Here is a 12,969-nt window from a genome sequence, read left to right on the forward strand (position 1 = left end):
CACTTCCCCTCCCAGCTGCGCTGAAACCTCCCCAGCCCTGGCGCTGAGTGCGGAGTGGGCGCCAGCCAGGATCGCTGCGCTGGGCCGGGGCCTGCCAGGCTGGCGCGGAAGCCCGGGCCACAGGGGCAGGGGCAGGAGGTTAGAAGGGAGGTGAGCCTCATTGCACCCCCACGCCTGTCAGCAGGGCAGCCGGGTCCCCAGCCGGCAGGGACGGGCCTCTCCCCGCCCGAGGGCTGCTCTGGACCGGACCGGGGGCGCTGGAGGCTGTGTCCGGTTCTGACCATCGCTCCCTGCGCAGGAGCGCGGCCCAAGGGGCCATAGCTCGGACTGAGCCGGCCAGGGACCCTGGCTCGGGCGGCCTCCCAGGGGACGGGGAGCTGGAGTCTCTGAGCCGGGCCACAGATTCGGCCCACCTCCTGCCCCCGCCGCCCCTCGGCAGCCCCCCGGAAGCCCGGCGTAGCCTCTGCGCCCTGGGTGCATGTTCGCTCACTGCCCGGGGGCAAGGCAGAATGGGGGTCCGGAGAGGGGCGGGGAAGGGGAAGAACAGGGGCGGGGGGTCCCCGGCTCCTTCACGGAGCTGCGCCACTCGCTAGCGATTTGAACCGGTATTTTGAAATAAAATATTCATGAGAACCACGGTAGCTGCCCAGCCAGGCAGAGCCCGCGAGGGGCACAGACCAGCCCCTTCCCACACACACGTGTTGGAATTAATTTGGAGATATTTCCATTGCCTTTTACACACCCACCTCCCCCTACAGCTCCCCCCATAGACACAGACCTCCCCCCACAGCTCCCTGCACCCCCCCACCCCTTCCCCCACAGCTCCCCCATAGACACAGACCTCCCCCCACAGCTCCCTGCACCCCCCTACACCCCTTCCCCCACAGCTCCCCCATAGACACAGACCTCCCCCCACAGCTCCCTGCACCCCCACACCCCTTCCCCCACAGCTCCCCCATAGACACAGACCTCCCCCCACAGCTCCCTGCACCCCCCTACACCCCTTCCCCCACAGCTCCCCCATAGACACAGACCTCCCCCCACAGCTCCCTGCACCCCCACACCCCTTCCCCCACAGCTCCCCCATAGACACACCCCTTCCCCCACAGCTCCCTGCACCCCCCTACACCCCTTCCCCCACAGCTCCCCCATAGACACAGACCTCCCCCCACAGCTCCCTGCACCCCCACACCCCTTCCCCCACAGCTCCCCCATAGACACAGACCTCCCCCCACAGCTCCCTGCACCCCCCTACACCCCTTCCCCCACAGCTCCCCCATAGACACAGACCTCCCCCCACAGCTCCCTGCACCCCCACACCCCTTCCCCCACAGCTCCCCCATAGACACACCCCTTCCCCCACAGCTCCCTGCACCCCCCTACACCCCTTCCCCCACAGCTCCCCCATAGACACAGACCTCCCCCCACAGCTCCCTGCACCCCCACACCCCTTCCCCCACAGCTCCCCCATAGACACAGACCTCCCCCCACAGCTCCCTGCACCCCCACACCCCTTCCCCCACAGCTCCCCCATAGACACAGACCTCCCCCCACAGCTCCCTGCACCCCCACACCCCTTCCCCCACAGCTCCCCCATAGACACAGACCTCCCCCCACAGCTCCCTGCACCCCCACACCCCTTCCCCCACAGCTCCCCCATAGACACAGACCTCCCCCTACAGCTCCCTGCACCCCCCCACCCCTTCCCCCACAGCTCCCCCATAGACACAGACCTCCCCCTACAGCTCCCTGCACCCCCCCACCCCTTCCCCCACAGCTCCCCCATAGACACCCACCTCCCCCTACAGCTCCCCCATAGACACACCCCTTCCCCCACAGCTCCCTGCACCCCCACACCCCTTCCCCCTACAGCTCCCCCATAGACACACCCCTCCCCCCACAGCTCCCTGCACCCCCCCACCCCTTCCCCCTACAGCTCCCCCATAGACACAGACCTCCCCCCACAGCTCCCTGCACCCCCCTACACCCCTTCCCCCTACAGCTCCCCCATAGACACACCCCTCCCCCCACAGCTCCCTGCACCCCCCCACCCCTTCCCCCTACAGCTCCCCCATAGACACAGACCTCCCCCCACAGCTCCCTGCACCCCCCTACACCCCTTCCCCCACAGCTCCCCCATAGACACAGACCTCCCCCCACAGCTCCCCCCATACACACAGACCTCCCCCCACAGCTCCCTGCACCCCCCTACACCCCTTCCCCCACAGCTCCCCCATAGACACACCCCTTCCCCCACAGCTCCCTGCACCCCCACACCCCTTCCCCCACAGCTCCCCCATAGACACAGACCTCCCCCTACAGCTCCCCCCATACACACAGACCTCCCCCTACAGCTCCCTGCACCCCCACACCCCTTCCACCACAGCTCCCCCATAGACACAGACCTCCCCCCACAGCTCCCTGCACCCCCCTACACCCCTTCCCCCTACACCTCCCCCATACACACAGACCTCCCCCCACAGCTCCCCCCATACACACAGACCTCCCCCCACAGCTCCCCCCATACACACAGACCTCCCCCCACAGCTCCCTGCATCCCCCCACACCCCTTCCCCCACAGCTCCCCCATAGACACAGACCTCCCCCTACAGCTCCCTGCACCCCCCCACCCCTTCCCCCACAGCTCCCCCATAGACACAGACCTCCCCCTACAGCTCCCTGCACCCCCCTACACCCCCTTCCCCCTACAGCTCCCCCATACACACAGACCTCCCCCCACAGCTCCCCCCATACACACAGACCTCCCCCCACAGCTCCCTGCATCCCCCCACACCCCTTCCCCCACAGCTCCCCCATAGACACAGACATCCCCCCACAGCTCCCTGCACCCCCCCACCCCTTCCCCCACAGCTCCCCCATAGACACAGACCTCCCCCCACAGCTCCCTGCACCCCCACACCCCTTCCCCCACAGCTCCCCCATAGACACAGACCTCCCCCCACAGCTCCCTGCACCCCCACACCCCTTCCCCCACAGCTCCCCCATAGACACAGACCTCCCCCCACAGCTCCCTGCACCCCCACACCCCTTCCCCCACAGCTCCCCCATAGACACAGACCTCCCCCTACAGCTCCCCCCATACACACAGACCTCCCCCTACAGCTCCCTGCACCCCCACACCCCTTCCACCACAGCTCCCCCATAGACACAGACCTCCCCCCACAGCTCCCTGCACCCCCCTACACCCCTTCCCCCTACAGCTCCCTGCATCCCCCCACACCCCTTCCCCCACAGCTCCCCCATAGACACAGACCTCCCCCTACAGCTCCCCCCATACACACAGACCTTCCCCCACACCTCCCCCACCCCATACACGCACAGACCTCCCCCCACAGCTCCCTGCACCCCCACATACCCCTTCCCCCCACAGCTCCCCCCATACACACAGACCTCCCCCCACAGCTCCCTGCACCCCCCACACCCCTTCCCCCCCAGCTTCCTTCCACACACTCCCCTCCCCCCCAGCTCCCCCTCCCCATACACTCACAGACCCCCCCCACCCCTAATACACACAGCTCCCCTAGATCCCCCGCCCCAGCTCACTCCCGTGAGGTCCGTTGCCCTGAGGAGCTGGGAGTTTGCCAGGAGGCTCCGGGAGCTGTTTTCTCCTCACATCCGCCCGTGCACGCACCGCCCCCCACTCCCCTCTGAGTAACGGGGTCCCCCGGCCCCGAGCGCGGCGCGCTGCAAACCGGTAGTCGCGACCTGTTGAGCCGAGGGGGAGCCGCGGGGGCCGGGGGCAGCACCAGGGGGCCCCGATCCCCCGGAGCCGGAGAGCTGCAGGAGCCTGCTCCCCCGCCGGGTCCCCGCGGCTCGGGGGCTTTTGTCCGCCGCGCCCGGCCTTTCAAAGCCGGGTCCCAGGCTCCCGCGCTGGGCCAGGGCGAGCCGGGCGCTCCCGGTCCCCAGCCGGGTCCGGCCCCGGAGAGCTGCGGCCTTTGTTCGGCGCAGAACAATCCCGGGCCTTTGTGGGCAGGAGCGGGGCGGGGGCAGGGGGCTGCAGGGAGGGGGAGCGGAGAGGCCCAGGGTCGCGCCGGCCCCTTTGTGCTCCGGCTCCCAGGACCGGGGCCGCCCGGTGACAAATCGGCTTCGGCCTGGGTCGGGCTCCAGCGCCGGGCGCTCCAGCCCCGCAGAGCGCGGAGCCGCTCCCGGGCACCCCCAGGGCTGGGGGCGGCGCTGGGCCGGCGGGCGGGGGTCCAGGCAGCTGCTGCTCTCCCGGGAACTGCCTTTGTGTCCCGGGGCTCGCGAAGATGGAGCCTGGGCGCTTGGCCCCGCAGCCGGGCCGGGCGGCGGGACGTGAGGGGAATGCGGGGAGCCGCAGGCCGGGGGCCCGTCGCAGCCTCACTGGGGGCCCTGAAGGGCCTGGCTCCGGCTTCGCTGGGTCCCGCTGGCCGCGGCCTGCGCCGGGAGAGGGGCCGGGGGCTGGCTGCCGGCACGAACGACTCGCCCTTTTGCAGCCCGAGCATGTGAGCTGGGGGCTGGTTCAGGCTGCCGAGCACAGAGGAGGGGCTCCCTCCGCGAGCCTCCGGCCGAAGCTGCGCCCCCAGCCGCTGATGTGGGGGGTGGGGGTCTCGTTCCCACCTGGGGGGCTGCGGTAGGACGCTGGGCAAGAAGGATTTAAAAACAAAGCAACAAACAAAAAACCCCTCTCTCCATAGTCCATTTTATTTTGTTTTCTTTTTATTGTGAAGTGCGCCAAGAGGCCTGGTGCCATTGTGCTTACTGGGACATCATTCAAATACTGGCTCAAAAAATTTTCCCCGGGAAAAGTCTCCAGAAACAGGTTTAGATTCTTTACAGCTTGTAAAAATCATGTAAATTTCCAAATGGTATTTACAAGGCATTCTTGCGATATACAGTTCCCTTTTTTATTTTAAGTACAAAAAACAGAGGTCTATCTAATACAAGTTCCTTCTACCTGAATTCTATTAAGTTTTATTTTTTATTTTGTGCTGCTTTAAGTTATTCATAAAATGGAAAGACTAAAAGAGGAAGTGCTGTATAGGTAAAAAGATTAGGAGCATCCACATGGCCTTTACAAAATAAGGTGATGGCCTGTTTTCCTGCCAAGGGGTGTGTTTAGTTCTTTGTGGGCTATCTGTATGCATGTGTGTCTGTCTGTCTCTCTCTGTGTGTGTGTGTCTGTCTGTCTCTGTCTCTCTCTCTGTGTGTGTCTGTCTGTGTGTGTGTGTCTGCCTGTGTGTGTCTCTGTCTGTGTGTGTCTGTCTGTCTCTGTCTCTCTCTCTGTGTGTGTCTGTCTGTCTGTGTGTGTCTGTCTGTCTCTGTGTGTGTCTGTCTGTCTGTGTGTGTGTGTCTGTCTCTGTGTGTCTGTCTCTCTGTGTGTGTGTGTGTAGAAATTCTGAACAGCTTGTCCAAGTGTATCTATTTTTTCTCCCAGATGCTTGAAATCTTAAAAAAACAAACAAACCCACACACCCCTTAAACCCCACACCCCTTAAACCCCACACACCCCTTACACCCCACACCCCTTAAAGCCGAGGTGGATGTTCCTCCAAGATTTGCTAGAAAAATGTAACTAACTTGCTTGCAGGGCCCCTGGTTAGCCCCACAAGCCTATAACCCTATAACCACTACAATGAAGTCAAAGGCAGGCAGTGCATACATTAGAAGAGAAGGAAGAGTCGTCGTATGTCCTATTACACTACATTGGCATAGTCCCTGATATTCGTTGCTATTAAGAATATTGGATTAAAATGTACCTGATTTCTCAGTAATACTATTTGTCTTAAAAATAACATGCATTCCCTTAATTATTGCTCTATAAGTTCGGTATCGGACTCCTAAGGAGACGTATTGCCCTCAAATATACTATCTAAAGTTTGGCAAATAAATAAATAACCAAAGAACTCAACCCAGTGATCAGAATCGAAAGCGTCGCGGAATTGGCATAGATTTCGCTCCTTGGTTGGCATGCAAAACTTCAAAGCGTTAGAAAGGGCGGCAACGAGAAATCGGTTCGTTCTTTCTTTTTTCTTCAAAAAAGTGACGAAGACTTTGGCATAGAGAGGAGATACCGGCAACCAGCGGAGAGGAGGTTGGAAGTAAACAGCCGTGCGCCTCAGATTCAACGCAAAACAAAGTCACTGCGGGGCTTCCCCCAAATAAATAAGGGGAGGGGGCGCGGGGGACCCCGAGTGTACATATCGATATATTAAAAAAACTCTGCGAAATAAATAGATAATAAATCAACCCAGCCGTTTACGAAAATAGAAATAGACACTTAAAAAAACCCCGTTGAAAAGGAATCAAATAAAAACGTGCCAGAGAGACTCGCGGTCAGGAATTAGTCGTTCCGGGTTTACCTGTAAAGGCGGACACTTGGTGGTCATTGGCTGCGGAGCACGAGTTTTTACTTCGTGGGGTTTTTCCTCTTCTTCGCTTCCAGAAAGGTTGAACCTTTCGAAAGCAAGAGCCCGGAGGGAGAGGACATTGGATGCCCTTGCGGCTGGACTCCCGGCAGGGAGAGTCCGCTCCAAAGGGCCAGGCGAGGAGCAGCAGGAGATCGGAGTCCGTTTCCGAGGGTGGGGGGGATCTCGGTTGCTGTGCTCTGTACCAGGGGGCGGGATGGGGGGAGGTTGGAGAGGTCGGGGGAACTCCGAGGAGCGTTTGGAGAGAGCTGGGGGGGACCCTGGGGACGAATTGGAGAGGGGCACCCCGAGAGTGCTTGGAGAGGTGGGGAGGGAGACCCCGCCAGGGATGGGAGGGGGGAGGGGCTCCCAGAGAGTGCTCGGAGCGGGAGGGGGACCCCGCCAGGGACCGGATGGGGGAGGGGCTCCCGGAGAGTGCTTGGGGAGGTGAGGAGGGGGGACCCCGCCAAGATCGGGAGGGGCTCCCGGAGGGGGGAGGGGGACCCCCCCAGGGACTGGAAGGGGGAGGAGCTCCCGGAGAGTGCTCGGATAGGGGAGGGGGACCCCGCCAGGCACGGGAGGGGGAAAGTGGAGGGGCTCCCGGAGAGTCCTCGGAGCGGGGAGGCGGACCCCGCCAGGGACAGGAGGGGAGAGGGGCTCCCGGAGAGTGCTCGGAGGGGGACCCCGCCAGGGACGGGAGGGGCACCCAGAGAGTGCTCGGAGAGGTGGGGAGGGGGACCCAGGCAGGGACTGGAGGAGGAGAGGGGAGAGGCTCCGGCAGAGTGCTCGGGGAGGTGGGGAGGGGGACCCAGGCAGGGACTGGAGGAGGAGAGGGGAGAGGGGAGAGGCTCCCGGAGAGTGCTCGGAGAGGTGGGGAGGGGGACCCAGGCAGGGACTGGAGGAGGAGAGGGGAGAGGCTCCGGCAGAGTGCTCGGGGAGGTGGGGAGGGGGACCCAGGCAGGGACTGGAGGAGGAGAGGGGAGAGGGGAGAGGCTCCCGGAGAGTGCTCGGGGAGGTGGGGAGGGGGACCCAGGCAGGGACTGGAGGAGGAGAGGGGAGAGGTTCTCGGAGAGTGCTCGGGGAGGTGGGGAGGGGGACCCAGGCAGGGACTGGAGGAGGAGAGGGGAGAGGCTCCCGGAGAGTGCTCGGGGAGGTGGGGAGGGGGACCCAGGCAGGGACTGGAGGAGGAGAGGGGAGAGGGGAGAGGCTCCGGCAGAGTGCTCGGGGAGGTGGGGAGGGGGACCCAGGCAGGGACTGGAGGAGGAGAGGGGAGAGGCTCCGGCAGAGTGCTCGGGGAGGTGGGGAGGGGGACCCAGGCAGGGACTGGAGGAGGAGAGGGGAGAGGCTCCCGGAGAGTGCTCGGGGAGGTGGGGAGGGGGACCCAGGCAGGGACTGGAGGAGGAGAGGGGAGAGGGGAGAGGCTCCGGCAGAGTGCTCGGGGAGGTGGGGAGGGGGACCCAGGCAGGGACTGGAGGAGGAGAGGGGAGAGGCTCCGGCAGAGTGCTCGGGGAGGTGGGGAGGGGGACCCAGGCAGGGACTGGAGGAGGAGAGGGGAGAGGGGAGAGGCTCCCGGAGAGTGCTCGGGGAGGTGGGGAGGGGGACCCCGCCAGGGACGGGAGGAGGAGAGGGGAGAGGCTCCGGCAGAGTGCTCGGGGAGGTGGGGAGGGGGACCCAGGCAGGGACTGGAGGAGGAGAGGGGAGAGGCTCCCGGAGAGTGCTCGGGGAGGTGGGGAGGGGGACCCAGGCAGGGACTGGAGGAGGAGAGGGGAGAGGGGAGAGGCTCCGGCAGAGTGCTCGGGGAGGTGGGGAGGGGGACCCAGGCAGGGACTGGAGGAGGAGAGGGGAGAGGGGAGAGGCTCCGGCAGAGTGCTCGGGGAGGTGGGGAGGGGGACCCAGGCAGGGACTGGAGGAGGAGAGGGGAGAGGGGAGAGGCTCCCGGAGAGTGCTCGGGGAGGTGGGGAGGGGGACCCAGGCAGGGACTGGAGGAGGAGAGGGGAGAGGGGAGAGGCTCCGGCAGAGTGCTCGGGGAGGTGGGGAGGGGGACCCAGGCAGGGACTGGAGGAGGAGAGGGGAGAGGGGAGAGGCTCCGGCAGAGTGCTCGGGGAGGTGGGGAGGGGGACCCAGGCAGGGACTGGAGGAGGAGAGGGGAGAGGGGAGAGGCTCCGGCAGAGTGCTCGGGGAGGTGGGGAGGGGGACCCCGCCAGGGACGGGAGGAGGAGAGGGGAGAGGCTCCGGCAGAGTGCTCGGGGAGGTGGGGAGGGGGACCCAGGCAGGGACTGGAGGAGGAGAGGGGAGAGGCTCCGGCAGAGTGCTCGGGGAGGTGGGGAGGGGGACCCAGGCAGGGACTGGAGGAGGAGAGGGGAGAGGGGAGAGGCTCCGGCAGAGTGCTCGGGGAGGTGGGGAGGGGGACCCCGCCAGGGACGGGAGGAGGAGAGGGGAGAGGCTCCGGCAGAGTGCTCGGAGGGGGGGACCCCGCCCGGGAGGGGGAGGGGCTCCCGGAGCGCTGGGAGAGGTGGGGCGGGGGGGAGGGGCCGGCGCAGAGCGCTCGCAGCGGGAGGGGGACCCCGCCAGGGGCCGCCCCCCGGTCAGGTCTCGCTGGGGCTGAGCGGCGGGGCGGCCCCCTTGAAGCAGGCCGACTCGTAGTGCTTGTTGAGATAGGACTTGAGGGCGAAGGTCTTGCTGCAGCGTTTGCACTTGAAGTGCTTGAAGGCCGAGTGGGTCTGCATGTGGGCCCGCAGGTTGGAGCGGTCGGCGAAGGCCTTGCCGCAGTGGGCGCAGCCGAAGGGCTTCTCGCCGGTGTGGGAGCGCATGTGGCCCTGCAGCAGCCAGGGCCGGCTGAAGGCCTTGCCGCAGGTCTCGCACTTGTGCTTGAGGTCGTGGGTGAGCAGGTGCATGGCCATGGCCGGCATGGAGACGTAGACCTTGCCGCAGGTCGGGCACTTCTTGGCCATCTTGCTGTCCAGGCTGCGGTGCGTCTGCTTGTGCCGGCTGAGGTTGGAGGAGGTGGCGTAGGTCTTGCCGCACTCGCTGCACCGGTGCCGCTGCAGGCTGCGCGCCCCGCTCACCGCCTTGCGCCGCGACCGCCCGTCGGTGATGAAGAAGGCGTCCACCGCGTAGCCCTCGCTCACCGCCGCGTCCCCGTTGATGTACCCGGCCGCGATCTCCGAGTGCGGGCTGTCGGGCTGGTCCGAGTCCGGCGCGCCATAGTCCCCGTGCGCCCCCGGGTAGATCGGGTCAGGCGAGGGCACCTTGATGGCGCTTTCGCCTTCATAGCCCGACGGGGTGATGTAGTCACTGATGTACCCTGCTGGGAGCGGGCGGGGGAGCGGGAGGCGGGGGGGGAGGGGGATGGAGCGGGAGAGACCAGAAGAGGCTTGTTAAATCATTGAGGGGCCTGGGGAGATTAGCTGGAGAGCTCTCTGGTTAATAGAGGCAACAAGCTCGTCCTGCCAGGGCCCCCCCCCCCCTTGCTTTGCCGACGGCGGGGGGTGAAGTGCGCGGCGGTGAACCAGGAGCCGGCTCTCCACTGTCATGCTAATGGCCGTGGCGTTTGATGAACCTTCCCCGCCAGCCACCCTCTTCATCATTCCCCGAGCTTCCCTCTCGCCTCGCCGGCTGCCGGGCGCAGATAGGCGGGGAGAGAGGGAGGCTGGGGAGACGCGGCGGCCGAGCGCTGCTCCGGCTCCTGCTGACGGGGGACGCCAGCTCGCAGCGCTCATTAAGATTCCTCTGAATGCAGAGCCAGGACATGGCTGTGCTGTGCCCCTCCCCCCGCCCCCCGAAAAGCCCCACAGAGGTGACACCTTCCTCTCGGGGTAACCCTCAAGGTCAGGTTGGTGGCTGAGCCTGGAGAGGGGGGCCCGGGGCGTGAGCTTCCCTCCCTTCCCAAGCCACTTCAGCCAATTTCCTCCCGATTATGCAACACGCTGCAGACATGCTGCAATCAACAAAAGCCAGGAGCCAGCGAAGTGAGCATCCCCCCCCCCCCCCGCCCCAGGAAAGCAGGAGCTCTCCGATCAGCGCCAGGGCTTGGGGCAGCCTCTCTGAGCCGGGGTCCTGTCTAAGGGAACTTTTCACCCAGAGGTTTATTCACCTGGGGCACAACGAGTCCACTAGCACCAGCCAGGGTGGCCAGCCCCCCGCGCGGGGAAGCCTGGAGGGTGCTAACAGTTGTCCTTGAACTTGTCTATCGGCAGACAAAAGGGCCTTCCAAACAAAACCATTTCTGCCACGGTGAATTCCAACCACTCTCCCCCCGCCGCCCCCAGCTGTGATTTCTCCCCCCCCCCGCCGCCCCCAGCTGTGATTTCCCCCCCCGCCCCCAGCTGCGATTTCTCCCCCACCCCTGCACCGCCTTGGTACCTTCTTTTTTTCGAGGTCTAATTTTAGTGCCGTGGTAGGAACAGAGCGACTGGGTTGCATTAAAACGTGCAGAGTCAACAACCTCTGAGAGGCAGAGCCCTGTTCACTAGGGCTCGCCGCAGGCTGCATTCCGGGGAAGGAGGCAGGCTGCACACAGGAATGTGGTCCCCGGGTGCGTTCACACGGCCAAGCCTCCCCAGCAGAGGCCCCCGTGCAAGCAAACACGCCCGCTCTCTAGCCAGCCAGACCACGGCCTGGAACATCTATACCAGCCACATAGATCTAGATCCGATCTGCTCTTTACCCTTGTCATGGAGCCGGGAGCTGAAGTCCGTTCTAGATCTGCCGTACGAGTTCTCTAGATCCGCCGAAGAAAAATCATCGAGTTTGACCTTTTTGACCAGGAAAGATCTTGGCATGGTTTCTCACCGCGAGCGGAGAGGGAGAACCGCGGCAGCCGGCCGGTTGTTGCTGGATCAGCTATTAGAGGGGGAAAGAAACGTACCACCCCCCCCCCCGACACACACACAAAAAATCTTTAAAAAAATTACAATTAGAAAAAAGCTCTTGGCGCGCTATGGCTTTGCGGCTCGCTTTAGGGGTTTGCTTGCTCAGCCGGGCAGTCCCAAGCCCCGACCCGTGCTGCGGAGATGCCCAGTCTCCGCCTGGTGCAATCAGTCCCTGTTCCAACCCGAGATCCAGCGGCTTTGGTGCGGCAGAGGCGGCGGCTGGCTGCCCGGGCCCGTCTTGCCGACCTCCAGCGCGGCTCCAAAGCCCCCCCTGAGTTCCCGGGGTCACCAGCACAGAGCTGGCTCCTCAGACATCGCCCGCGAGTTCAGCACTGGACAGCTCCCCGCGGCCGGGAGCGGCTCCTAGCTTCGGGTCCCGGCCCCGCGTCCTGCGCCGTGCGCTGCAATTCTTATTGTTCGGCTCAGGGCCGGCTGTTGTTTCTCGCCAGCACTGGACAGCTCCCAGGCTCTGCCGCAGCCGCTGTAGAAGGTCCTGAATTTCTGAAGACTCTCGGATCAGCTGTTTGGATTTATAATGCAGCGATCAGGTGGTGGACGGAAATGGAAGCGCTTAATTTAATCCATCAAAAAAAAAAAAAAAAAAAAAAAAAAACCCTCCCGGGAACAGCAGCGAGACGAGCTGATTTAGTGACGCTGTTGTGAGTCGCCTCCTGCCCGGGCTTTTTGCAAGTTAGATCAAAAAGGAGAAGGGAAGTAGGGAGACCGTGGGCCCTGTTGAGGCCCAGAGGCTCGTCCCTGTCTTTGACCCCCGGGCTCTCAGGCAAGGTGCCGAGGGACAGCTCCGGAGCCGGGGAGCAGAGCGCCGCCCTGGCGCGGCCTGACCACACGAGAGGCTATTTCTTTGATTTATCGGGGCGGGAATCAGGAGGACCTGTGGTCTCTGTGATGCAATCAATAAGCTACGCGTTCACTTTTTAGTGAGGAACGTGCCGAGCTGGCTCGTCCTTTTGCTCCATCTGGTTTGGGGAGGCAGTGGGGTGCAGTGGTTGGAGCGGGGGTGGGGGCAGGACTCTTGGGTTCTACCCGCACCCCTGGGAGGTGAGTTCAGTCTAGTGGTTAGAGCTCTGGGAAGGGAGGGTGCTCCAGAGGTTACAGCCCAAGGACACCTGGGTTCTATCCCACCCTGGGAGATGAGCAGACTAGTGGTTACAGCACACGCTGGGCATCAGGACTCCTGGGTTCTTTTCCAGCTCTGGGAGGGGCGTGGGGTCTAGTGGTTAGAGCAGAGGTTGGGCATCAGGACTCCTGGCTTCTACCCCAGCTGTGCGAGGAAGTATCACCCAGTGGTTAGAACAAGGGGGATGTGAACCAAGACTCCTGGCTTCTAGTCCTGGCCCAGCTAGTGACTGGCTGTGTGAGAGTGGGCCCAATGCTTCATTTCTCTGGGCCTCCACTTCTCGAAAGGAGTGGATAAGCGACACCCCCACATTCATGCTGTGAGACCCCATTAATTCACGCTTGCAAAATCCTTTCAGCTCTTCCATGGAAGCTGCCCAGTCAGTGCAAAGTATGGGCAGCCTTCTGAGTTTATTCCAGCTGTTCATTCCTGCGATTGCGAGACAACTCCATGAACAGCGGGTTAAATCCTGTGTGTGTGGTCCTTCCTGGGCTTGCAATAGCTCAGTCCTTACTCAGCCAAGACTCCCATTGACTCACAGCCTGGATAAAGGCCTCAGGGGGTGACCCATTGT

At 63.7% G+C, this 12,969-nt stretch overlaps 1 protein-coding gene across 2 annotated transcripts; it reads right to left on the minus strand.

Annotated features, from left to right (window-relative positions):
• Positions 1 to 8,870: 8,870 nt before the first annotated feature.
• On the minus strand, positions 8,871 to 11,816 carry SCRT1 (scratch family transcriptional repressor 1). 2 transcript variants are annotated; one of them, XM_073329861.1, is made up of 2 exons: positions 11,053 to 11,816; positions 8,871 to 9,690 (listed from the first exon to the last, which is right to left on the minus strand). In XM_073329861.1, exons 1-2 carry the CDS (start codon positions 11,165 to 11,167, stop codon positions 8,972 to 8,974), a joined length of 834 nt encoding a protein of 277 aa, XP_073185962.1. In that variant the 5' UTR covers positions 11,168 to 11,816; the 3' UTR covers positions 8,871 to 8,971. The 2 variants fall into 2 exon arrangements, with proteins under 2 accessions (XP_073185962.1, XP_073185961.1); XM_073329860.1 differs by having other exon boundaries at positions 8,871 to 9,693.
• Between the last annotated feature and the right edge of the window lie 1,153 nt (positions 11,817 to 12,969).

This window comes from Lepidochelys kempii, chromosome 2, assembly GCF_965140265.1.
Source record: "Lepidochelys kempii isolate rLepKem1 chromosome 2, rLepKem1.hap2, whole genome shotgun sequence".
Lineage (NCBI taxonomy): Eukaryota > Metazoa > Chordata > Testudines > Cheloniidae > Lepidochelys > Lepidochelys kempii.